General features: G+C 38.8%; 1 protein-coding gene and 1 long non-coding RNA gene across 4 annotated transcripts; one reads left to right on the forward strand and one right to left on the reverse strand.

The window, feature by feature from the left end:
• The first annotated feature begins 2490 nt into the window (after positions 1-2490).
• Positions 2491-7066, forward strand: LOC147606947 (putative pentatricopeptide repeat-containing protein At3g01580). 3 transcript variants are annotated; one of them, XM_086791585.1, is made up of 4 exons: positions 2491-5801; positions 6006-6079; positions 6210-6283; positions 6590-7066. In XM_086791585.1, exon 1 carries the CDS (start codon positions 2529-2531, stop codon positions 5337-5339), a length of 2811 nt encoding a protein of 936 aa, XP_086647711.1. In that variant the 5' UTR covers positions 2491-2528; the 3' UTR covers positions 5340-5801; positions 6006-6079; positions 6210-6283; positions 6590-7066. The 3 variants fall into 3 exon arrangements, with proteins under 3 accessions (XP_086647711.1, XP_086647712.1, XP_086647710.1); XM_086791586.1 differs by having other exon boundaries at positions 6213-6283; XM_086791584.1 differs by having other exon boundaries at positions 6210-7066.
• A 5123-nt stretch (positions 7067-12189) lies between these two features.
• Positions 12190-14040, reverse strand: LOC147606948 (uncharacterized). The gene is made up of 2 exons (XR_015264876.1): positions 13809-14040; positions 12190-12538 (listed from the first exon to the last, which is right to left on the reverse strand). It is a non-coding gene; the product is annotated as an uncharacterized LOC147606948 (long non-coding RNA).
• Between the last annotated feature and the right edge of the window lie 13767 nt (positions 14041-27807).

Consider the following 27807-nt stretch of genomic DNA (forward strand, 5'->3'; position numbering starts at 1 on the left):
TATAATTCCACCAAAAATGCTTTTAGAGAGAGAGAGAGAGAGAGAGAGAGAGAGAGAGAGTCTATGGAATACTTGATTGAATGGGTGTATAGAGGAATTTCAAGTGTTGTGGAGCATGCTATTCTTGCACCTTGAAACCTCGAGGTTGACAAAATCAATAGCACTGCACTAAGTGTAATGCATGGTGAGAACAAGGAGCAACTAAGTGCGGATTCAATCAATGATACTGGTGAAGGTTAGTTTTTGTATGCAACAGAGTACCTAAATGGTCAATGTGAAATTTTTTAGAGACTTTGTATACAACACAGTATTTAAACAACCTTAACTTTGGTGATGGGTATCCACCTCATCAATTGGTCAATGACCCAATTTATTTGATATTGTGGGCATTAAGAACAACACTCAATGATATTTTGTGTTGCCACTCTTTACAAACCTTAGCGTTATGTGGTCACATACGAGGTTGATTCCTAAGGGGTGGAGGTATGACCTAGCTACCTCAGTCCACTAGTAGCAAGTGTGTTACCAGCAGGTGTCCTTGATCGACCTACCTCGGCCCACTAGCAGGTGTCCCTGACCGACTTACCTCGGCCCACTAGCAAGTGTGTTAGCACTAGCTCTACTTGAGAGTCATAGGCTTACGACAATCAATATTGTTAGAGATCTTAGATGCTTTCGAGTGATTATTTTAGGTATCTTATTAAAGTTATGCATTCTAATTTTTTGTCTGTACCCTCCCTTGCCACGTGGCACATAAGGAGGTTGCATGCTAAAAGAGGCCTCCATATGATGCCACATGGCACTTTGTCCTTTCTTTTGTGTATGTATTTGAAAAAAATCAAATTGTTTTAGGGACAAGGATGTATGACATCATATTCACTTTGGTCGAGGGTTGATGAAGGTTAATATTTTTATATCTATTTTTTTCTATTGATTTATAGCTTTTTTAAATATATGACATTATATAACTTAGTTTCTTTACAGAATGACCTTGATCTTACTCTCATCAGTGGATATGCCATTCCTAGAGATAATGTGTCCAAGAATTACACCGTGGTGCACCATGAACTGACACTTTTTGGGGTCAAGAGAAATTCTATACTCAGCAGCCTGCATAGCTTAAAGACTTTCCTTAGGTAATCTATATGTTCTTTTTGAGAGAAATTCACACATAGCATCCCTTCCTTCTCTCGACAGGCATTATGCTAGACGGCCACAGGGATGGGTACATAAATTATAACAAACCATATAAACATTTGCATGTTTCTTTATGTAACTTCTTAATTTCTACTTTATTTAAGGATACTACTTTGTATGTAAATTTTGTATGTAAATTATAACAAATCATATAAACATTTACATGTTTCTTTATGTAACTTCTTAATTTCTACTTTGTTTTAGGATTCTACCTACAATGAACTTCTTCATGGTCAAAGTTATGGATGAGAGCTTCAAGAGATATGGGATTAGTGTTCCCGGTGAGGAGTTGGGGTTATATTTATATAGGAAAGAGTGTGTTTCTGACATTGCCCATGACATAGAGACATATGTCACCTATTTTGAGGGTTACTTTGTACCAGAGGGGGCTGGGTCTTATTTATTTCATATAGAGCTACTCATTTCGATACAAGTTCTTTGTAGCACTTGCCAACATAGCTTTATCTGCTTTAGGAAGCATAAGCTTCATTTTTCTAATGACTGCTAGATCAGTTGATTTATTCTCACTTCTTTCACTATTTTGTTTTTTGGATATTGGTCTTTTTCATCCTACAAAGCAAGGATGATCTTATTCTATGTGCATGTGTGTTCTATATGTGTGCTTCATGTGCTTGTGTATGTGTTCTATGTGCATGTGGCATAGACACAAACATGTGTATAGAGGCTACGAGTATGCACTATGTGAACAGACATATGTCTGCGTAGGAAGTTATAATTGGTACAAGGACATATGTGAACAAACATATGTCTACGTAGAACCTTACAATCGGTACAAGGACATGCATGTCTATTATTTGTGCATGCCAAAGAGTAAGCCAAAACCCGCTGAAGGTAGGTCCAAGATTACTTTACCCCAAGCATGTTACATCGGTTAGCACAAATGACCCGGCGGAGGGGTTTAGGCCACTCATACTTATTTACGGATCTCAAGTAAATCCAAAATTATCCAGTCATTTACACACAAAAACAACCAAAATTATTCCCAACGTTGGATCCGTATAGTGTCGACCCAAAAACCAACTACTTATGAGTCTTGGCATTAGGTAGAACCAATAAAATATTTATTTAACTTGCTATTTGTTTGAAATTGCTACAAGTAAATTAATAAATAAATGTTTTTGTGTGGGAATGTCTATATATGTGTCTTAGATACATTGCTGGGTTATAATTTATGAGTGTTTTTATATTAACATTAGCAATAACATCATTATTCACGAAAATGGTTTTATCTAATAGTATATATATTTTTATTCTAGATAAATAATTCATGGGAATTGAGGCATGTTGCCTCACCAAGTAAATGGCCAGTTATGGGCCGCTTAGCCAGTGGCCCTGTGTGGATCCGCCATTTCTGTGTCGTTCCAAGGGTCACAAGAAGCAGCCCAACCTCATCAGCATGGCAGGGCAACAAGCTACAGGGCTTCTCTTACGAGAGTTCATCTGGTGTAATTCAAAGTCTTTGTCAACATGGAGAGCTGGACAGGGCCTTTGATGCGCTCTCCTACATCACCCAACATGGCCTTGTCCCTTCAGGTGATGTCTTCTTTGCTCTCCTTAAAGCATGCCACAAGAGAAAAGCCCTCACCCATGTCACCAGATTGCAGGCCCACATGGCCGTACATCGCTTGGAAACCTCTAGCTTTCTTGGTGACTACCTTGTCAGCACCCTGGCTTCATGTGGCGGCCTCGCAGACGCGCTACGGACCTTCCGTAGACTGCCACATGGATCAGTTTACTCCTGGACATCCATGATTTCCAGTTACATTGATTGTGGGAAATGTGAAGACGCCTTGCATATGTATCAGTGTATGCTAGAGGAAGGAGTGGAGCCCAATGCATACACCTTGGTCAGCGTGTTCAAAGCTTGTGGTAGCATACCTAACTTGCAAGAGGGCATGAGACTGCATGATGATGCCCAGAGAAAGGGCTTCACATCAGATGGTTTTATTGGAAGCGCCCTTGTTAGTATGTATGGCAAATGTGGGTGCATTGCAGAAGCTGAGAATGTGTTCAATGGATTGTCAGAGCCTGATTCTGTGTCATGGAATGCACTGCTCTCAGCCTATGTTGAGCAGTGTGACGGAGAGAAGGCTTTGCAGGCGTACAGCCATATGCAGGAGGTAGATGTGAGTGTAAACAAGCAGACACATCTGATTGCTTTTCGAGCATGTTGTGCCTCCGCAGAGAAAGAAACCGGTGTCATGTTGGATGGGCGGTTTACCAAATTGGTGACCCTTGAAATCGGCAGGGTGCTGCATGCTGAAGCTGAGAAAAAGGGCTTTGCTTCAGATGTCTTTGTTGGTAGCACCCTTGTAAGCATGTATGGAAAATGTGGGAGCACTGGAGAAGCAGAGAAAGTGTTTGGTTTGTTGTCCTGGCATGATGTTGTGTCAGGAAGTGCAATGCTCTCAGCATATTTGGAGCAAAGCGAAGCAGAGAAGGTTTTACAGCTTTATAGACAAATGCAAGATGTAGATGAGCAGATGCTTGTAGTGAGCCTACAAGCATGTTGCATGCTTGCAGAGAAGGAAGAACCCGATGGGCAATCAAGGAAAGTGGCGACTCTGGAGATTGGCCGGGCAATACATGCTGATGGTCGGAGGAAGGGTTTTTCTTTGGATATCTTTGTTGGCAGCACTCTTGTGAATATGTATGGTAAGTGCCATAGCATTGCTGAAGCAGAAAATGTGTTTGTTGGGTTAACTCAAAGGGATGTCGTGCTATTCAATGCTATGCTGGCAGCATATGTGGAACAGGGCCAAGGAGAGAGAGCTTTACAACTTTACAGACAGATGCACGAGGAAGGTGTGAGTCCGAATGAGCGGACACTCGTGACAGCTCTTCAGGCATGCTGCATGCTTGCTGAGAAAGATGCAGCTGTTGTTATTGAAAGTTGTTTGACCAGAGTGGTGGCTTCAGAAATCGGCCAGGCTTTGCATGCTGATGTGCGAAGGAAGGGTTTAGAATCAGATGTTTTTGTATGTAATACTCTTGTTAGTATGTATGGCACTTGTTGGAATATCACAAAAGCAGAGAATATGTTTGGTCGGTTTTCCAAGCCTGATGCTGTGTCATGGAATGCGATGCTCTCAGCATACATGGAACAGGAGAAAGGAGAGAAGGTTCTGCAATTCTACAAACAGATGCAAGAAAAAGGTGCAACTGTGGATGATACTACACTTTCCTACATTTTGCAAGCTTGTTGTGAGACAGGGAGCATGGAGATTTGCAGACACATCCATCACATGATTGTCTTTGCTGGATATGATGGGATTTTTCTCCTGGTAAGCACTCTCATTCGTACATACATGAGTTGTGCAAGCATGGCAGATGCTCAGGCTGTTTTTGATGGTCTGGACAGTCCGGACGTTGTGTCATGGACTTCATTGATTGCTGGGTATGTCCATGAAGGGGATTATACGTCAAGCCTTCTTAAATTCAAGCAAATGCAGCATGCTGGTATCAAACCAAACGGAGTTAGTTATCTTTCAATTCTTTCTGCATGCAGTCATGCTAACCTTGTTGACACAGGTATTGAGTACTTCCAATCCATGACTAGAGACTATGGCATAACTCCAGAAATTGAACATTACAACTGCATGATAGACCTCCTGGGACGAGCAGGAGATTTCACTAGAGTGAAAGACATGTTGTCGATAATGCTTGTGGAGCCTGATTTAATCACGTGGTTGTGTTCGCTGAGTGCTTGTCAAAAGCACGGGAATGTGGAGCTGGGAAAACAGTTTTTTCATTGTGCTGTGTGTCTTCAGCCGAAGCATGCTGCTGCATATCTGTTAATGTCAAACATCTTTACTAATGCTGGGCTGCTAGATTGTGCAGAAGATGTGGATAACCTTAGACAGAAAGAAGCTGCTTGGAAGAAGCCTGGACAGAGCTGGATTGAGTTTGAGCAGGAAGTAGGCTCGTTTGTGCTAGGAGACCACTCTCACCCATTGCAGGAACGTCTTGATGACTTGCTGCAACAGAAGAGTTCAAAACTGAAGGGGGACGGGCATTTTCCATACACCGAGTCATATTGTGAGTGGCATTGGAGGCAGGCAAAACCGCAGCCCTTGTGTGAACACAAAACTGTCCAGAGTGCTGGGATGAGTGTCTTGTAGGCACGCGAGGAGCAACAAGCTGGCATGCATTTAGTGGCATGAAACTGGCAAAGGAGTATAATGTTGGTATGCAAGGAGCGCCTGAGTACCTGAAGGAGCCAAAAAGTTTTTGGGTGGAGCCTGGTTTGAGACAAGGGGAACCTATCCCAAGATGCCACGTAAGGGATCCAGCCACACTGGGCATCCAAAGGAGTGCCACACAAGCCCGTAAGGAGTGCTACATACGCAGCTGGCAGCGAAGAACCTGGCTGACGAACGGCAGCAACATGAATAACAAGGAGGCCAAGCACATGGGAGCCAAAGCTTCGACTACAAGGGTGAAAGGAGGCTTTCTTACCAAATGAAGAAGCTCGTTTAGTTTATGGTTTGCCCAGCATATCACTGCGAGAAAATTACTGGTCTCTTCAAGGTGGGTGAGTGTTCTTGTGGAGGCAACTTTTCAGCTTGGCAAACCCTCAAAAGGTTGGTTTTTGTAATGGGAACTGTTTGGGTTTTGTAGATATTTTCTCCTTTGTTTGATGGCATAATGTGAGCTTGATAGAAATGCTGGTTCTTCCAAGCTTGTGGTAACGGCGTCTTCCAAGTTTGTGGTATCTTTGCTATGAAAGCTGAAATGAAACAGGATTCTTCTAACAGGTTGGCTTGATTTGTTGTGTGGACCTACAGGTAAGAGCATATTATGGGACTGCAGTGGGGCATGCTGTCTAGCTATTGGCCCATCCATCTATCACCATGCCAAGGTATAAAGATGTCAGTCCTGTGTTGTAATGCATCACTCTCTCTCCAATCTTAATTAGGAGCTTATTTCTTTGTTTCTCTTTTTTAGAAATTTCTCAATTTAGTTTGCCAACACATTGACATGCTTTGCAGCAGCACAACCGGGCCCTTTGAAGCACAGTTCAAGCTTTTTTAGGCTGGAGAAAAGAAAGGAACACTTGTGGATGGTAAACAAACAAAGGGCATGTTTTTTTTTTCTTTTCACCTTTGTACGGAGAATGTGTCTGCACAGTTTTGTATGGGCCTGGCCTGGCCCAAAGCATCAAAACATAAGCAGGGGCTAGTGTAGTCTCTTGTCTTCAAGGGTAGTTAACAACTTATTGATAATGGTGATGCAGTCAAGCTTAACACACGTAGTGGTATTGGCTGGGTGCATGCCATTGAGGAACTGTTTTCTTATCTCCCTTCTCGCATGCTGTATGTAGTACAGACCACGTTGAGCTCTTCTCAAGCATTTTGTAATGTTTTTGCAGAAGCATTGCCTTGAAGTTGGTAGTAGCCTTTTGAGGTATTTTTTTGCTGTCACTTTTAGGAAGTGGGGGGCCATTTGCAGTGCAGCTTAGTTTGCAAGAGATATTAGTCCCAAGAGAAGACAACTTGAGACCTGCCTCCACTTCAGGAAATGTCTCACTTGACAATTGTGCTTCATCAGACAAGTGGTGCTTCATAAACTAACTCACAACTCCAACAACATAGCTTCAGTACAATGGATTAATGTGAAGGTGTTGTGGTTGTAGATGTTAGCATATTGCTTTATGGCAAGGAACTGCATGCTCCAATCTAGCTAGATCCAAAGTTGTCCATTGGAGCTTGGCCATCAACATCTGCCTAGATTTCTTCATAACCTCCTCTTGACTCTATTAAATTTTCCCACTTCCATCGTTTGTAAGCATGGGCGATAGTAAACGTGACAATGCAGATTTTGAGAAAATCGCTTTCATTTCGCCAAATTACAATTGTGTCATCTTTTGTTCATGAAGATACCTTGTATTAAAGCATTGTGAGAAACTTGAATTAGAGTTGGCGAGAAAAGCTTGTGAATTGTAGAGTCCAAATGTGTCCAACAGAACAAATAACATTGTAGAGTCCAAATGTGTCCAGCAGAACAAATAACATTGTATTGAGAGGTGAACACATGGAGACTCAATGAGCTAATTTCTTGCTAATATGTTGTATCTTATCTATGAGCTTGAACAAAGAATGAAAAAAAAATTTAAGAAAAATATTTTACTTACACAACTAGGTGTCCATATCTTTCTTTAAAAGATTTAGCCGTTAGAGGCTTTATTATTATTGAGGGGTGTTTACACATTATCAATTATTGGATGTTTTTTTTTTAAGTTTGGCGTTTGGAAGCGGGCTTAGTACCCATGGGACCCCCCTTATGGATGTTTAGCTATTTGAGGCTTTCTAATTATTGTTGCGCCATATTTACACTATCAATTATTGGATGATTTTTACATAAACTTTTGATTTCTATGAGGTGAATGACACCTTTTACAAAGTAACGTGCAATCACCTTTGCAACATAGAGATTTGTTCCCACAACAAACTCTAGTAGGTCCAAATTTTCTCACATTCCTAGATATCAAGCTCATGGTTTGTCATGACACTAAGAAAAACCTCTCTCCTAAGGGCACACGGATCTTTCTCTTCCCACCAAAGAGTGAGTCAACCAATCCAATTCTGGTGAGGATTACTCCCACTTGTTCATGATGCCTCATAGTTTATTGTGCTAAGAGAATCTTGTTAGTTAGAGCACTTGTTAGGTAGGGTATATGCTTGGTTAAGGGGTTATTAAACCCATAACATTGTGTAACACAAATAGCATACCTCAAAAAGCATGTGAAATAGAAGACACATGAGCCAGAAAGAAGACATGGGATTGGGTTCCAATTTCTCCCCCCAAGTGTGTGCCAAAAGCATCTCCCTTGAGTACTTATAGGTTTATTAATTCCAAAAATAGATGCAAGGCTATTTTTGCCCGAGTTTCCTCTACAAGCTTTTTTTTACAAAAAAAATTGGGTAATAAAATTCCACTTCCATGATAGCTCTCTTGACTGAGGAAAACAACCATCCTCGATTGTAAATATCAGCGCAACACGGGTGATTAAACACATTAATCGTTCCCATGTGTAAGTAATGATCGCATAGGTGTCCCCGTTTAACCAAAGAGGTTATGACTAACATTCCCTCTTATAAATGTCAGCACACACAACCAATTAACACACATTTAATCCTGATAATATTATACCAATGCACACAGCTAGTTAATACATAGTTAACCCTAGTTTAGACCAAAATATGTCAGTGCACATAGTCGATTAACACACAATTAATCCTGATATTATACCAGCATGTACATAGCTAGTTAACACATAGTCGATTAACACACAATTAATCCTGATATTATACCAGCATGTACATAGCTAGTTAACACATAGTTAACCTTAGTTTAGGACAGAATTAGCTTGGTTTGCAAAGTAAACCCAGAGGTTCTCATGGACATGGAATACCTTGGACAGACTCAGAGACCAATGAGTAACACTCGAATCCAATCCAATAAATCCGAGATTCACTTTGTTTCTACTAAATAAATTGCAACACTAAGATCAAGATGTTAATAAGTTAGTTCAAAAATGTAAAATGCATCATGAATTGTAGATTTGGAATGTAAACTTTTTTTTTCCAAAGTTCTGGCAAAAATAAATTAATACTAGAAAAACAAGCATAAATCTTACATTGATGAATTGTTGGCTACAAAATGGAATGGTTAAGAAAAATAAAAAATTTAAAACAATTCGAAAATAACTGAAAATGTAACCATTAGGTAAAGATGAGGACTTATCATGGCTAAGTCAAGCTGACGGTCTTAAACAACTGCTCAATAGCATCATCAACAAAAGCTCGCTGCTGCTGTTGATGGTGGATGGCGACAAATTCGGTCCTGTCGTTTTTAAACAATTAATTACTTGCGATTAACAGAAATCATCGGTATAACCTGCACATCATGCTTTCACCCACGCATAGCAACATACCCTCATGCACAAACTCAAGACTATTGTCTTGATGATTACAACATAAACTGCTTAAGTGAAATAACCACACAACCTAGAATAACGTTGGCCTTGAGTCAGGGCCCTGAGTCAGGGCCCTGAGTCAGGTGCATAATTTGAAATCTACCTGAGTCTCGAATCCCTGCAGAGAGCAGCTAAGGGCACATCTAAAACCATTGTAGTGCCCCAAATGGTTTGGTCATAAGCGTTTGCTAAAGATACTATATAGCGATGATCTCGAAAATCTTAAGTCTTTTTTTTAAAAAAAACTAATGCATAATCAAACAAATTGTGTGTTGCACCATCATTAACCATGATGCTCTCTTTGCGTCCATTGATAGTTCCTCTCTAAATTAATTAGTACTCAAAGGATGTAACTTCTAAACAATATGTACTTCTTCTCCTCCTCCTCCTCCTTCTTTAAATTTGATCAGTACTCAAAGGATGTAACTTCTAAACAATATGTACTTCTTCTCCTCCTCCTCTCTTTTTCTTCTTCTCCTCTCTTCTTCTTCTACTTCACCTTCTTCTTCTCCTCTCTTCTTCTTCTTCTCCTCTCTTCTTCTTCTACTTCACCTTCTTCTTGCTCTTCTTCTTGTACTTCACCTTCTTCTTTCTCTCCTCCTCCTCCTCCTCCTCCTCTTCTTCTTCTTCTTCTTCTTCGTCTCTCTCTTCTTTCTCTTCTTCTTCTTCTCACGGCTCACATAGAGCTACCACACGGTTCTCTTTTATCCCATATCTCATTTTGTAAGCTTGGACAAAAGGGTATAAATAATAAAATAAGTGCTTCATTTCCTTTGTCTCTTTCTTAAGGAGACACCCGTGGTGCCTGATGTCTGCCGCCGCTCACTGTCAGCATGTCAATAACAACTACCTCTTGCTTTGCCGGCCATCGCTATGCATATCCTACTCTACTACTGTGTTGGCCCTATGGTGTGTGCTTGGCCTACCGGTGTTCATTGTGCTAGATGCCCTAGTTGTCGTCGTTGTGACGTGTGGTGCGGGTGTACTTTGGCATCACTTGTCCACATTAGGCTCTTGGTCTTTGTGTACTGTCACCCTATTACCTTCACACACAAGATCCTTGGTCTCATGCTGGGCTATCTGAGTACCCCAAACACACACCTTTTGTCTAACGACAAACGAACAGTCTGGCAGGTTCTAACAGAGCGTAGCTAGGCTCTCATACCACTGTAACGCAAACAACAGACCTCGAAAAACATGCGAAATAGAAAACATACAAGCCAGAGAGAAGACACAGGATTGGGTTCCAATTTTCCCCCCAAGTGTGTGCCAAAAAGCATCCCCACTTGAGTATTTATAGGTCTATTACTTCCAAAAATAGATATAGGGCTATTTTTGCCCGAGTTTTCTCTACAAGCTTTCTTTTACAAAAGGATTGGCTGATAAAATATCAAAAATTCCACTGTCATGATACATTGTGGGTTATTTTTATAAATAGCATGAAGGCTAAGCAATAGTACTTTTAGAAACTCTAACCTAATCGAAGGATGATAATGCAAAGAATGTAACATATTTTTTATCCATTCAAGTTTTGATGTTTAGGAGTACATTGTGTATCTTTTTAACATACTCAAGAGGATTTGGGTGCCTTGTCATTTACCAATAATGTTGGATTCTAGCATTTATCACTTATCTCGTTGTCTGCTTCTTATATTGAGTGTAGCAGAACAAAGAGAGACCTTGATACCACTAGTGGACTTATTTGTGTCCTTGATTTACATGTAAAACGTAGCGATTAGTTGGTCACACTATGGATGACCTATGCTTTAAGAGAAATTTTCTATGATTTATATGTTGTCACGGCCTTCTAACAAAGAAGTAATGGTTTAATGGTCACCATCTTGCCAAAAATTGCTCTTTTGGATCTGTGTCACTGGCCACGATTGTGTGGTAAGGACTTATTAGCTTTCAACGTTTGATGCAATCCTTCATATTAGGGCAAAGTAAATCCATATTTGCATTATTTACTTTCTCGTGTGAAGCTTTGCATGCTAGCTTGTTACTACTATGACATATTAATGTGCATCAAGTAGTCTCTTTGGTTGTTCATGTGGACTATAGTTCCCTTGTAGACCAAAAAATAACATTTGATGAATGTCTACATGAAGTGATTGTGATGTGTCGAAACACAATTTTAAGATCTATCAATAACAAGCTAGAATTTAGATGTTATTGGAACTAGTGGATATAGTTGGATACATATGCAAATTCTCGTGTGAAAGAGAAACTAATTTCCAAGTTAAACAACTTGTATATTCAACAAAATCAATCATGGACTTGGTTGGTGGATTCTGAGAAAGAGAGGGTTCTACAAGAGTTTTGTCTAAATTCCCATATGTGATTCCTTGGGAGATACTCTAAAACCTTCTCAAAATTTTCAAGTTCTAGTTATAAATGTTTGAAAGCATGAAGAAAATGCTTGTTAAAGCTTAACAAGGGGATGGACAAAGCTATTAGTTTGATGGTCTTATTCATGGATGTGTTTGAGCAACTGCATAATTGGCACTTATGTGTATGAGCTCTGTACCCTTGCTCGGCTCCTAAATTTTCAAACTAAATATGCTTCACTCAGTCCGCGCCTTTATGATGATGTATTTAAGATCACAATTTCCCATGACTAGACATATCTACTAAGGACTATGTTTGATTTAAGATCTCAATGAAGTAGCAAGAAAATTTTTAATTGATGGTCTTTCATAGCTTCTTGCGTTTGGTGTGACAAGAAAATTTGCTTAAGTTCAATCACATGCAATGTAACTTACCAAGAAAAGAAAATTTTGAGAGGGCAACAAAAGGCCAACTACTTGTTTAAGCCACAAAGCCTACGAGAACATAAGATCCTAAAGGCCATCATGGCATAGGGACAAGTAGTCTTTTAAGCCATGAAGGCAATGAGAACATAGTATGATCATGGGGGCACATGAGTTCTTGTATGAAGCATTACTAGGTTATTATGTGGTGAACTCATGGCAATCCTATAATAAACTGCAAGGTTTTCTTCAAAAAAAGATGTGTGAGACTCATTCCACTACCTAGGTATTCATTCAAATAGCTAGCATGCCAAGTTTACTGCCTTGTAGACTATATAACACCAAAAAGTATCTCCTACAACATCAATTAAAAATTATGTACAAAAGGATGCTTTCTCCCCTAAGGTACCACATACAAGTTTTCTACTCCTTAGGTTTAGGTAGCTCTCTAAAACTCCTCACTCTGAGGTGACCCTTCTAGTCCTCATGGACTTCATGGGATGACGATGGTTGTGAATCATGGACCACATCACTTGAACATCCTCATACCCACATGCTTGCACGTCTTGGTATAACTTCTCAAATGTTCTCCCTGCCCATGTATGACCCAAAAATCAATACAATATATAAGCATTAAATGCAATACCTTAAAAGGAAGCAACTGAGGAAAAAAGAAACAAAAATTAATGCAATGTTAAAAGCATCAAGCCCAATTACAAGAGCCAACATTCAAATCACCCAAGTCTTATATAAATCAATGTCAAAAGAAGTCCAAGACACAATTGTAACATGATGTGAAGCAGCAGATTAACGCAATGCTAGCATAATTCCAAGCCTCTAAACAAAACTTTAGGCGAATCAACACAAGAATTTGATTGATAATGATGGCAATAACCATAAATTAACACAAGAATTTGATTGATAATGATGGCAATAACCATAAATTAACTCACCAGAGTCTAAAAAACAGTCCATGATAATTTGATTGATGATGGCAATTACCATAATTTACCTCACCAAAGTCTAAAATAGTCCATGATAAGATTATATAAAATATTGGAAGCAAAATATTAAAGCGATGTTGGCCCAATTCCAAACATGTAAACCAAATCTACACAATAATTTGATTAATGATGACAAATGTCATGATTTTAGTCACCCAAGTTCTAAAGCAAATCCGCCTAAGAATTCGACTCATGATAGAAATTACCATGATTTAAGTCGCTTAAGGATAAAACAATCCAAAACAAGATTATAACATGATTGGAAGCAAAAAATTAAAGCAATGATGGCCCAATTCCAAGCATCTAAACAAGACTCAAGGCAAATCCAACACAAAAATTTGATTGATGATGGTAATTACCAGATTTAAGTTACCCAAGTATAAAGCAGTCTAAGAAAAGATTTGGAAGCAAAAGATTGAAGGAATGTTGGCCCAATTCCAAGCATCTAAACAAGACTCAATGCAAATCCACACGAGAAGTTGATTTGATGATGGGAATTACCATGATTTTAAGCCCAAGGATATAACATGAGGCAGAATTCTAAGCATCTAAACAAAACTAGAGGGAAAGCCACACAATTCTAAGCATCTAAACAAAACTAGAGGGGAATCCACACAAGAATTCAATTGATAATGGCTTTAAGTCACCCAAGTGTGAAGGAGTGAAAGACAAGATTATAACACGATTGGAAGCAAAATGATAAATGCAATGGTGGCCCAATTCCAAGCATCTAAACAAAACTCTCCAGCTAATTACAACATCAAAGGAAATTGCCATGACAAAGCTATGCCAAGAAGAAAAACAAGGGAAGAAAACAAAACGTTTCCCAATTGGGAAACAAAAGGACAGAGAACAAACCCCGACTGCGGCGGAAGAGACGGCCGAAAGAGGAACGCCAGAGCCTGCGGAAGGGGATTCTGAGGCTATGGAGGCAGCCCATGGTTGGAAAACCACTTATCGAAAGGAGGTTTTGGAAGGTGGTTTTTCCTGCAGAGGCGCAGTCTACAGAACACCACCAGATAAAACTAGGCAGCCCGCCCCCTCACGGAAGACCTGGTGTAAAGACACTTGTTTGCCTCCCCCTGCGAATATTCTAAAGCGCCCCGCAGCCCGCGTGGCTGCCCTGCAATCTACCTTACCTTTTTGACCTTACACTCAAAGGCATCCCTTCACCTCTAAGCTTTGCCTCTATGGGGTTGAATTTACGCAACTATCAATTATTATTTTTATTATGCCTTCTAAGGCACCCTTTTTAGATTAAAGCAACCCACTACTCCACACTCAAAATATCCTTCTCCTCACCCCCCCCCCCCCAAAAAAAAACCCTCTAATTGGCCTTCTTCTCTTTTGACGCTTAAAAATTGTCCTTTTTCTTCTACAAGAGCCAGGTTTCTTTGTGGGAGGGTGGAGTATTTCCATCAGCTCACAACGCACCCCCGTCGCGCAACTCGATGGTAGCTTGGTTTCTAACAACTAGGTTTCTTTGTGGGAGGATGGAGTATTTCCACATCAGCTCACAACACACCCCTGTCGCGCAACTCAATGGTAGCCTGGTTTCTAACAACTAAGAAAAATGCCATGCATCCTCTTTATCGCAAAATCATACAACCCATTTTGATATTTTTTCCCCAAAATTTTATGCAATAATGTTCACAACAATCCACCAAATTAAATCTATTAACTTTTTGTAAAATTCAAATGGTTTGCCGCATTAACTCATGATCCAAAGTTAGCTAACTCATGATCCAAAGTTAGTAACACTAAATGGGGATAAAATGTACACTCTTGCTCCATTTATGCACACATTTTTAGCTGATAGCCAAAAGACAAAAAAAACAATGTACTAAGTATTGGACCTTAACTTGCACATGTCAAGTGATCATGAGACAAGGAGTAGGTGAGAAACCCTTTTGGTAATGTAATCACTCAGTTTACTATTTACTTTTAACTTTTAGAAGAGTACTTTTCTTAGATCAAGAAGAAGTAGGTTTATCTAACATTATATCTATGTGTATTTTATGTAGGTACAACATATGCATATGTTGTATATGTGCTATATATGTGTGGGTATATATGTGTGGGATGTCCCAACGACAAAAGGCCAACCGATGTGTATTTCATGTAGGTACAACATATGCATATGTTGTATATGTGCTATATATGTGTGGGATGTCCCAAAGACAAAAGGCCAACCGATGCCGATGTGGTGAAGGTTGGGATTATGTGGGATTGGGTGACGGATTTGTGGAGGGCAAGCTCATGGGTCACTTAGTGACTTTCTTGATGGGCATCTTTGGCATGGGCTCCAAGCACTTTTCCATGATGTGGGCATGGGCTCCAAGCACTTTTCCATGATGTGGTCATCGGCAAAGAAGCTCAAACATATCACTTGGAGAGCTATTCGGACGAAGGTGAAGACGGCCATTTTTGGGGCGTGGTGTGAACGCAGCGGCGGTGATGATGGCATGGGCGAGGTGAGGAGTGGCACGAGTGATGGTGAGGATCAAGTGCTTGCGACACCCAGGAGGAGGAGGCAGCGAGATGACAAGCTAAGAAGAGACTGGGTGGCGAGAGAGGCACAGGGGCATGCAAAGGCAAAGGAGGTCTTGGCATGCCAAGGGGGGGGCACAGCGGGCCTCCACCTATATGACTAGGCAAAGCCACGACCCTCACGATGCGGTGGCCTATGTGACCTATTTTTGGGGAAAAAAATAAAAAATGGTTTTTTAAAATAGAAAATAAAAGGAACTATTAAAAAACGTTAAAATAAATATAAATTTAAAAAGAAAAGGGAAAAAAACTAAAAAACATAAATTGACACTAGGGGGAGGGAAATAAAAATTTTAGTGGGCGACGGGGGAGGGGTAATTTTCTAATTTAGCGGGAGCAATGGGGAAAATAGGGGAGGAGGAAATGTTTTCAACATGGGGGGTTGTATTTATGTGCATGTGGGTGTGGGTACATGGCACGTGGAGAGGGTGTGTGTGAGTGTGGGTGCATATATGTGGGTGGGGGGGTTGTATTTATGTTCATGTGGGTTGTATTTATGTTCATGTGGGTGTGGGTGCATGATAGCATGTGGAGAGGGTGCGTGTAACTGTGGGTGCATAGATGTGGGTGATTGTGTGATGGCAGGAGGTGCGCACGTGAGGGCTTTAACTTTTTGAGAAGTGTGCACGTTCTTGCATGCACGTAAGTAAAAGTGTATGCACGTAAGTAAAAGTGTGCATGTGTAAGTTCACACGTAAGTAAAAGTGTGTGATGTGTGTAAGGTGTGTGCATGTGTAAGTTTGCACGTGTAGGTAAAAGTGTGTAATGTATGTGTAAGGTATGTGCATCTGTAGGTTGTGTGTGAATTTTACACGTCCATGTACACACGTGGGGGTGTACAACGTGTGGAGGGGATGCATGTAAGTGTGGGTGCATGTGCATGTGTATACTTTGTGCATGTGCACATGCATGTGGGTGTATAGCATGCAAGTGTGGGTACACTTGTCTGTGTTTATGTTTATGTTTTTGTGCACGTGTGTGTGTGTGTGTGTGTGTTAGCGACAATTAACATATTCTCATAGTTTTAGGCAAATTCACATTAATGTACCACGAGATGTAATAAGGCATACGTGCCATTTTGGATCTTCATTGTAATAATTATATATACATGCGCAAGGCACTCACTACAAGAGAGAATATGACTATAGTTCTACAATAGTACAAACTATTTCTAGAATTAAACAACTATACCTCCATGTTCTTCTGTGCATTGTGCATTATCTTTGTTTTATGAACCTTAATAAGTGTTAGGGCTGATCCCCAACACTTTTAGCGATCATGCTGCTCTTATTCTTCGTGGTGGGTGGGCAATAGTGTGGTGGCCCTCCTTATGATACAATGTTTTTTCTTTTCAACTAATGGTGGTGGCGGTCGCTATGTTGAAGTATCTTCGTCCTTGATGCCACATGAACAATGCATCGCCTTGACGATGGAGGAGACCTGATGTCAACGAGTGTAACGGGTGACGGACTAATATTATCAGGCATATCAATTCTTATAATTCGCTACTAGCATTCTAGAGGACACTTTGGGCATGACCATTGCAACCCAGTCCAGCGGAATCTCTTGATGAAAGTGAATTTTTAGATGATTTGCCAGAGATGTCATTTCGACCGTCGGATTCTCGAGTTGCTCGAGTTCTTTTGATGACTCTGGCAGCTTTGGGACCCCCTCTGTCGAATTGAGCTTTGGAGTTATTAGCTACCATCTCTCCAAATGGTGCAACATCATGAGAAAATGAAGTATCCTATTTTTAGGGGAAGCATTTAGAGGATCCTGATAGTCGATGGCACTCGAATGGAAATCAAAATCAACCAGAAATAGAATGTGTTCATATCCACTTGGAATCCAAAGCTGGTGGTTTGAAAGCATAGTATGCTAATGCGCATTTTGCCAATTATGCAACATTGTGTGACGTGTTAATTTAGCAGTATCGCACTACTAAGATGTCTTCGTAGGTGCTAGATAAGCTTCGGTCACTTAGGCAAAAGAAGCTACCGATGGAGGATTATGCAGCCTAACTCCACACTCTCCGTACAGACGAGTGGATGTGGTGAATCGTCCATCCAACAAAGTCATTGGATGGTTTGTATAGGGCCTACAACCGAAGCTGCGTCAAGTGCTAGCTTCGATGGATTTAGTTCACAATAATTTTTATATGCTAGTGGAAGCCACTGTATGATCAGAGAAAGGCTGCTAGCAATTGATTTACATTAAATGAAAGAGCAAGAAGAAGGAACACCAATTAAACTCCTCCACATCCAATAGTGGGGCATACTCAACATCCGACAAAGATTCCTCGGACCTATTAAAAGAGGATACGAGTCAAAGGAGCTGGAAAGCTTAGAAGAAAGTCAAAGAACAACTGATAGTAGCTTTGGCTAAGTGCGGAAGCATCCGAATCTGGGGTCTGACCCGAAGTTTGGTGTGGAAAGTATTCCAAGCCAAATTATAATACTAGCCCGATAGTTCTTAAAGATGCATGGCAGGTGGCTAGGGAATGTGATGTATGTCAACGCCTAGGCCAGCCTGGCAGATCGAATGTCTCATAACCCAATTTTGTCTTGGCCCTATATTTGCTAAAAATAAAGGGACCAAGGCTAAAATAAATAGGATAAGGATGGAAAAAGGAAAAATCAAGGTAAATATAGATGAGAGATGTTGGGCACTCCAAGAATTAGATAAAAATGGTTATACTTGCCATAAAAGCGTGCTCAAAATACATGCATGTCCCAAGCTTTTAGGGAAAGCATAGGGGGGTTCTTGGGCTTATAAATATGCCCCTCCACCCTCTTGTTCTCCATGCTTACTTCTTGGGGAGTGTGGGAGTTATTTACAATCATCATCATTATCCTTGTGTAGCCTTTTGACCCTCTTGTTCTCCATGCTTACTTCTTGGGGAGTGTGGGAGTTATTTACAATCATCATCATTATCCTTGTGTAGCCTTTTGAGAAGTACGAAGCTCATGCATTACGAGATAACCGACTAAAAGTAGTGGCAAAGTTCCTATATGAAATGATTTGACCCATTTTGGGTGCCTGATTGAATTGGTGGATGAGAGAGCAATAAAGGAGGACATTTTCTTAATACAATAATCCATAGCCTAACAGAGCACCATATGATCATCCATGAGAAATCAACAGTGTATTATTCTCAGGCAAATGGCCAGGTAGAATCCACTAATAAAATCCTCTACAAGAATTTGAAGGTAGTCAATGAAAATTGGATGGATTGGGATCAAAAGCTCTATTCTACGTTATGGGCCTTCCGGATTGCGTACAAAAAGTGGCAAGTCTCGATTGGATGTGTGAGTAATGAAAAAAGGAATCTCACTTATGGGCATGTGAGGTTACATCGACTCCATAGGCCCAGTGGAGGGTGGCATGCTAGACCTATCGGATTGGAAGGGGCTAGGCTGAGCCTATAGACCTGGTTGAAGTTGGTAAAGGATTAAAATGCCAAAAAGTAGCTCATTGGTGGGTGGACCTGAGGTTGCGGGTGCATTCCAAATTGTGGTCCAGTGGAGGGTGACATGCTAGACCTATGGGATTAGAAGGGACTAGGCTGAGCCTATAGACATGGTTGAAGTTGGTAAAGGATTAAAATGCCAAAAAGTAGCTCATTGGGTGGACCTGAGGTTGCGGGTGCTTTCCAAATTGTGGTTGGGTGGACCTGAGATTGTGGGTGCTTTCCAAATTGAGACCAAAATTGTCTGTAAACACAGAAACTTGGAAAAAACTAGGAATTCGTTTTAGATTGTAATCAATTTTAGGAAAAACTAAGGGAAAATAGTCACCTTCATAATCGAGGCAAAAGACATCCTGTTGAGATAGGGGAGCTGTCGATGACTCTTATTTATAAGAATTATGAATAAGAAACTTATTTGGAGAAATCATACTCAATTCCTACCGTAAGGTCTATTCCAGTCTAGCTAAGTTGAGAAAGTTGTTAGATAGCCGAGCGATAACACATTGATGTATGGAGGCAAGTGAGTTGCTCTACTCTTAGTATTGTCTTTTGATGTAGTTATGTAGAGTTATTAGGGGTAGGGCTCTCACATTTGGTATCAGAGCATGATTTTTTGAGAATGAAACTTAGAGTACTTTACTAGGTGTCTTTTCATATGGTGCAAATGATTCGGCCATATCTCTCTAGGGTACCTGGATTGTCCTAAGAGGACAATATGATAGCCTTTGCATTCAAGCACTTCCTATCGACCATGACGATCGGCTCAAGAGGCTTGCTCTAGCCCAACATTTTGAGGAGTTGTACTTTTCAACCTAGGTTAAGTGGTAGTATTTTTGGTTCCCATAACACCATCACCGCTACTGTAGTTTAGGACATGATGATTTGGGAGAACATCCCTTTAGCCACATGATCTGTTTTAGGATAAGGACGATAGCCCAACTTAGGTTGTATGGACCTATGCCTTTCAAATGGGAATGGGATTTTTCCCAAATTATCTAATATGGTGTTAAGTTGAAAAGTGTAGTATAATCACTCAAAGTTTGACTTCCGTGCAAGAGCTGAAATCTTTAAGATTGCATTTCACCATTTAGCCATAAGCCTTCTAACAGAGCTGAAGGGAGTGTTATTTTTGCTAGCCTTACCAGCCTGTTTTCATGTGGAGGCATATCTAGGATCAAAGAGAAGCAAAGTTTAGCATAGAAATTAATCACTCAAAGTTTGACTTCTACATAAGAGCAAGAAATCTTTGAGATTTTGTTTTAGCATTTAGCCAATAAGCCTTCTATCAAAGGTGTAGAGAGTGTTATTTTGGCCAGCCTTACCAACCTCTTTTCATGTGGAGGCATATCTGGATCAAAGAGAAGCAAAATTTAGCATATAAATTGATGTTGATTACTTACCTTATACTGGCTTCTACCATGAATCTTATATTCCTTTACATACTCAAATGATCCTAGACAAATATTTGTCTAAGGTGTATTGGCCTCTACCATGAATCTTATATTCCTTTGCAAGTTGTATCCTTTCCATGATCATGGGGTTAAGCATAAGTTCAAAGCATAATATACCTTAGACAAATATTTGTCTAGGTTAAATCATCTGAGTATGTATCTCCCTCACCAGAAGTTTGTAATAGTGGGAAATTATAGATAATTTCATTTATTTAATTCAAGGGGTTGAGAAATTACCTAGTGATGTAATAAAGCTTTTGATGAAATAAAGATGTCATCTTCCCTTATTAGGTTGTTGGATTGTCAAAGATTTAAATGGTTGTACAAATTTTGATAAATTCCTATTCTTCTCCATAGCAAACATGAGTCGATCAAGGAAATCCACCCATAATGTGGCACCTGCCATTGTTGAAGAGCTAGATGTTCGAGAAGCCTTGCATACAATGTAACCTTCCCCGTTTGGGTGAAGGGAACAATCTTGATGAGTCTATGCAAAATTGGATAGACACTATGGATGAATCTTTCTACATAGTGGGCTATAATGAGTGCAATAAGATGGCCTTAGTGCATTACTAAAATAGCCCGATCCAACTAGAAGAATCATGTGAAATCCAATCATCTTAATCAAGACTGGATGAGGATGGGATGATATGAAGGCTTACTACTATTGAAGATTTTGTCCTCAAGGTTATAATGAGGATAGGATGAATGAATTTCTTGAGCTCAATTAGGATGGAGAATCATTGGAGGCTTATCACCAAGTATATGCAAGTCTTGTTTGTTTTACTCCACCTTATGGATGAGGCGACATTATTCAATAGATTTATTAGGAAGCTTGATCCACCAATGGACACACTAAGTGTAAAAATGTCAAGCCTGATTCTATTACAGAAGGAGTGTGGATGACAAAAGACTATACCAAGGCTTTTCCTCCTAGGGAAGCCTCTCAATCAAAGAACTTGGCACCCATCACTCCTACGAGAACCTCAACTCCATCAAGCTACCTAAATCAAAGAGAAATAGAAGCAGAGGATCTGATCAAGGTTCTCAAAGTATAGGTATGTGAAGAGAAGACTCTCGGGTGTAACAGATGGGTCATTCCAGAAACTTAAGAAGGAATGAAGATGTTTTAGGTGCCAGCAGCTTGGGCACATAATGAGTGAATGCCCTAATGCACCAGTTTGTGGCTTGCCCTACCCAGAATGTTGCGAGACCCCAATTTCAAAGACTTATAGCATTGGTGCAAAGAGTAATCAAGGACCCCCATCTCAAAATTGGTAAAATCAAAGAAGGAACTTCTTGACCCAGTCTCAACAATGCCTAAAGCTGCTACTATTGCTGGTTTGGAGGATGATGAAAGATGGAGAATTCATGCAGTTGTTGAGAACACTAGGGTCAAAATCATCATTCAAGCACCAATGAACTACCAAGGTAAATAGTTTAAAATTTTGATTGATTCTAGTAATACCCATTCATTCGTTTCGCATGGTTGCTTGCAAAGGTTATAACTAGACCAAAGACATGGTAAACCAATGCAAGTCGAATTGGTTGGAAAGATACTTTTCACATGCCATGAGACAGTTCATATTCAATTTTCTTTGGATGGGAACTTAACTAAATGAAAATTAAATGTCTTACCTTTAAGATTGTATGTGAATTCTTGGAATGGATTGGCTTACCTTTAAGACTGTATAATGGAATTCTCGGAATGGATAGGCTTACTCAAAATTAGGCCGATATATATTGCCATAAGGAAACCATTACTTTTATAGACATTCATACAAATAAAGCACAACGAATCGGAGAGTAACTGAAGCTCCTACCCTTCATCTGGTGAAGGGCAAGGAGTCAAACTCCAAGGAGCCTTAGTGGGCTGAGTGGCTAAGCAAATACACTCAAAATAGGTCGAAATATATTGCCATAAGGAAACCATTACTTTTATAGACATTCATACAAATAAAGCACAACGAATCAGAGAGTAACTGGAGCTCCTACCCTTCATCTAGTGAAGGGCAAGAAGTCAAACTCCAAGGAGCCTTAGTGAGCTGAGTGGCTAAGCAAATACACTGATATATTTCAAGAAGAGTTAAAGAGATGCTCCCAACTTATTATGAAGTGGATCACGAGATAGAGTTGACACTAGGAGCATAACCTTCTACAAATGTTATGATCCATGTTAATCAAATATCTTTTGACATTCAAAAACCATCCTCAAGAAGATGCAAAATGGATGCCTGAGAAATTTGTGCCTATTTAATATTTGTGGGATTAATTTAATTATTAATTGGGCTTATATTTTCAGGTAAAGAAGATTACGAGGATTGATAAATAATGTCGAGGAGAATGTTTCTTATGTTCATCATATTTAATTTTTGGCAAGCATAGTAGCTTGCAACCTTAGCAAATGATTTTTCCATTTTGAACTTTAGGAAAGATACATTTATAATGTGGAATTTATTAAAGCCTATGGCTTTACCCTAGTCCCAATATTAGACACTCTATTTTTGTAAAAGAAGAGTGCCATGCTCTCTAAAAGAAGAGTGCCGTGCTCTCTAAAAGCACCTTTTGTATATTTTGGGGGCTATGGCCTATTTTTTATGGAAGCTAATAAAAATACTCTTGTGTGGGGGAAGGCCACGCACAAGGGGGGGGGGAAGATTGCACCCGATGGTGATGTTTTTCTTTCTCTTGCCTTATGTTTTGTTTTATGCTTTAATTTTCAATTTAATTCAAGTAGTTGTTTTAATATTTGATATATTTCATGAGTTTTTGATTATTCTCTTCAAGAAGATTAAAGGGTCCCGTTTCAGTGGTATCAGAGCTTTGGTGTAATTTAATTTTCTTGAAGGCGGTCAAAAGAGGTGAAAGAGACAAAAACAGAGGTGATTTTGGTAATTTTATTGAATTTAGATTGAAGAAGAACACGTTTAGGGATTTTTTTTTATGTATGGATGAAATAAAGCTTGTTTTTAACCATTGGGTAATCAATCTCCATCAATCTATTGCCCAAAGGGTAAAACTAGGTGGAAAACCATTAGTGGGTTTCCCAAAACCATAAAACCACCTTCCTCTTCACTAATCCTCTTCTTAATCTATCTGTATGGATTGAAAGAGCAAGCAGAGGAGCATGGAGAGCCATAATCACAATTGCTAAACCTTTCCTTTGCTCAGTTTCTATAATAGAGGGATGAGAATTGTTCAAGAGTTGTTTTCAAAAATTACTTTTTTTCCTCCTCAGTTGATGCGCTGGGCGTAAGCTTAAAGTAATATATATATATATATATATATATATATATATATATATATATATATATATATAAATTTCCAATTGATTTTTTTATCTCTCTCCCCCTCCTTCATACCCGGGCGACAGCGCGTTTCTGTCTCCATCCGGCCGGCGACGCCTAGCGCTGCGAATTTCAAGGGGAGAGGAATTTTCAGACCATTATTTGTGCTTATTACAAGCTTTGTTATTACAAAGCTTATATTAGCTAAAAGCTTTATAAGCTTAAAATGATTATTTTTATTCTTTATATTAGATGCAGTGAAATTTTTTCGTGGGCTGTTTCCTTTTTGCTCTCCAACGCTTGGCGTTGGGCATTGGCCAGGTTACAATCTTTATAGTAAAGCTTTCATAAGCTTTTTAATAAGCTTAATAAGTTTAATATTAAAAGCTTTATGAGATAAAGCTTAGTATAAAGCTTTGAATTTTTATTTTTTATTTAAAAAAAAAGAAAAACCATGTCTATAAATATATCACCTCTTCTCTAAATTTGGATTAGCTGAGCTGATAGTTTCAGGCTGAGAAATGCTTGAAAAAGCTTTTATTATAAAGCTTTGTTAAGTTTTTTTTTCAAATAAGCTTTCAAATAAGCTTAAAGCTTTACAAATGAGATCAGTAAAATGTTTTACAAAAGAATATATTTTTTGACTATTCCCATCATATTTTATGGAAAAGGATCCCATGTACATATAGTTAGTTTGGATTTCTTCTACAGATTTTTAGAATTTACCTCAAGAGAAATTTTGAGACTTTAGTCAAATTCTTGTGAATAATGTTGTTTTCTAAATCCTCATGAAGTCCGAATAATATAAACAGCTTGTTAGTGAAGATATCATTAAAATGTTGTTTTAACCTACGGCTACTTTTCTAATTTTAAAGGGTACATGGATTATTTCTTGAAAAATTATGCATTTGTGTATTGAGCTAACTTGGCAGGACTCACAGCTCGACGTTCCATATGAGATAAGAAACCTTATCTTTTCTCTTGTTTTAAATTTTTCCTATTCCTTTTAATTGTCAAGAAATGGGTGAATATCCGCAGCACCGTCGTACTATTCAGGAACAGCTTGATTCTCTCCATATTCTTTTGAATCAAGAACGAGAGCATCGGGATAACTTTCAAAGAAAGATTGAACGACATCTGTCAATCTTTCAAAGAAAGATTGAACGACATCTGTCTAGAATGAACAAATATATTAAGAAAAAAGTTAAAACTGTGGAAGCATCTGACATGCCTAGCCCGACCAATGACATCGTATCCAAGCTGTCTGTTGTCAAGTGTTTCAGGTGTAAGATAATGGGACATTATGCTAAATCTTACCCAACTAAAAAGAAGAACCAAATTGCAACAAAAGACATGCTTGACACCGAAGAGGTTAACACACTCGACACATTAACCAAAGGTGGAGGTATGTGTAAAAAAATTATTTATTGTATACAATTTCTTGTTTGCTTTTGTATCTGTTTTCTGAATATTCTTTCCTTCTAGACCTAGTTAGAAAACTTTAGCTCCTGAAAAGAATTTTAGATACCGTGACCTAACTAGAAAGATTGAGTCAAGATTAGCAAAAGTTATCTTCAAGATCTAGTTGCCCAAATTCAAGTAAAAATGATTGCTAGATATTTCATAGAAGATTAAGACCAATTTGAAGATTCAAGAACCAAGCAAGTTTTTCCAGTCTTTGATTCAAGTTATCAATTGCTTCACCATCGAATTTAGTGACGATGAGAAAAGTAAAGAAATAGCTCTCAAGTGACTAGAAACCAAGCTTAAGTTGTATACCAATCACCATTACGAAGTTTATATCAATTCAAGTAAAGTTTCGTCTAAATTTTCAAGCGTTTTAGTTTAAGATCTATTCGAGTACAAGATTCTTTCTAGACCAAGAATTGCTCTAAGTCAAAGATATATTCAACCACAAGATTTAAACCCCTTAAGAACAAGATTTATTCAAGAATTGTAATTATGACTAATCTCTCAATTTTCGTCCATTCAAGTATTTTTAATCTAAGCCATGATTCATTACTAGTATATCAAGTTCTTGCTATCAACTAGGGCGCAAAATGTCTATCTTTCTTCAAGTTTTGATTTCAAGTTTAAGATTAAGCTTAAGATCAAGATCCCCTTTCCATTTCATTGTGTAAGATTCACAAATTCAAGAATTATAAACCTATTCAAATATTATAATTTTTGAATTTAGTTAGACAATTACAAGATTAAGATTAAGATCAAAAATAAATCCCGAGAATTTAGTTAGACAATTACAAGAATAAGATCAAGAACAAATCCCCAAAATTCATCAAGTTATTGACAGTAATGTAAGTGATTATTTTTCAATCTTAAGTTGATAAGAATTTCCATTTCGACCTAATTCATTTTTGGAATAAGACTTGTAGTCTAATTTTGAGGATAGAGAAAAGTTATGTCAGAATGAAAGTTTCAGAGGGAATTAGCTACTCCGTCTCAAACTTCTGTTCTTAAGGTAGTGTCGTGTGGAATTAATCTATGGTATGGGACATTAGATTGGTTTTACATGGCTACACCAGACGTATCTATGTCTTCTATCTTTCACCAACGAGTGTTTGTATGTGAGGTACCTCTGTGGAATGGGACACTTAGATACATTTCACATGCGTTCACTTGTTTGGTTTTATTTTCAGAAATTGTTTGATGTGATGATCTTGTTCTCCACTGGTACCATGAAGCCATCCATTCATTGATTGCGCAACTGAGGACAGTTGATTCCCAACAGGGGGGACTGTTATGATCCATGTTAATCAAATATCTTTTGACATTCAAAAACCATCCTCAAGAAGATGCAAAATGGATGCCCGAGAAATTTTTCCGAGCTTATCCCCCTGAGATCCTTCGTTCTTTTCAAACCCAGCAAACCTGCAATTGAGGACAATTGCAAACTCAAGCAAGAGGGATGTAATGAGAATATATTTTAAGTCCTCTTTAAGAATATTATTTTTCCCTCTTGAGTAATTTGGGGACGCCTAGGTTACTCTTGCGTCATGCCGGCTAGGTTAATATCGTGGGTGACACCGCTATAAATATTAATACGTGCGATATATGACGTATGCTTGGGGCCGTCTATGATTATTTCAGTTAGGTTTGTATTAGCAGGGTGATTCCTGGAAGTACTTACGCCTGGTAGTCATGAGTTGGTTATGGTTTGTGCCTGTTTAATATTTGTGGGATTAATTTAATTATTAATTGGGCTTATATTTTCAGGTAAAGAAGATTACGAGGATTGATAAATAATGTCGAGGAGAATGTTTCTTATGTTCATCATATTTAATTTTTGGCAAGCATAGTAGCTTGCAACCTTAGCAAATGATTTTTCCATTTTGAACTTTAGGAAAGATACATTTATAATGTGGAATTTATTAAAGCCTATGGCTTTACCCTAGTCCCAATATTAGACACTCTATTTTTGTAAAAGAAGAGTGTCGTGCTCTCTAAAAGCACCTTATGTATATTTTGGGGGCTATGGCCTATTTTTGATGGAAGCTAATAAAAATACTCTTGTGTTGGGGAAGGCCACGCACAAGGGGGGGGAAGATTGCACCCAGTGTTGTGTTGATGGTGATGTTTTTCTTTCTCTTGCCTTATGTTTTGTTTTATGCTTTAATTTTCAATTTAATTCAAGTAGTTGTTTTAATATTTGATATATTTCATGAGTTTTTTATTATTCTCTTTAAGAAGATTTAAGGGTCCCGTTTCAACAAAGAGAGCCTAAAAAATGTTTGTTCCTGAGGCCATCGAGCTCAAAGAACAATTGAGATAACTCTTGGAGAAAAAAATGTTCAACCTAGTGTGGGGTGTACCTGTGCTCTTTCAGAAAAAGAAAGATGGTACTTTAAGGTTATGCATCGGTTATCAAGTATTAAATTTATTTAATAATTAAGAATAAGTAGGATAGATGAACTCTTAGATCATCTACATGGTGCTACTCAAATGTTAAATTACAAAGATTGATCTAAAATCTAGGTACTATCAAATCAAAATGGCATACCAAAGACAGCCTTCCATACGAGTTATGGACATTACGAGTTCACAGTAATGCCTCCACAGTATTGTCCTTTGGTCTTACAAAT

Source organism: Cibotium barometz, chromosome 56 (genome assembly GCF_041138505.1).
Source record: "Cibotium barometz isolate CiBa-2024 chromosome 56, ASM4113850v1, whole genome shotgun sequence".
Lineage (NCBI taxonomy): Eukaryota > Viridiplantae > Streptophyta > Polypodiopsida > Cyatheales > Cibotiaceae > Cibotium > Cibotium barometz.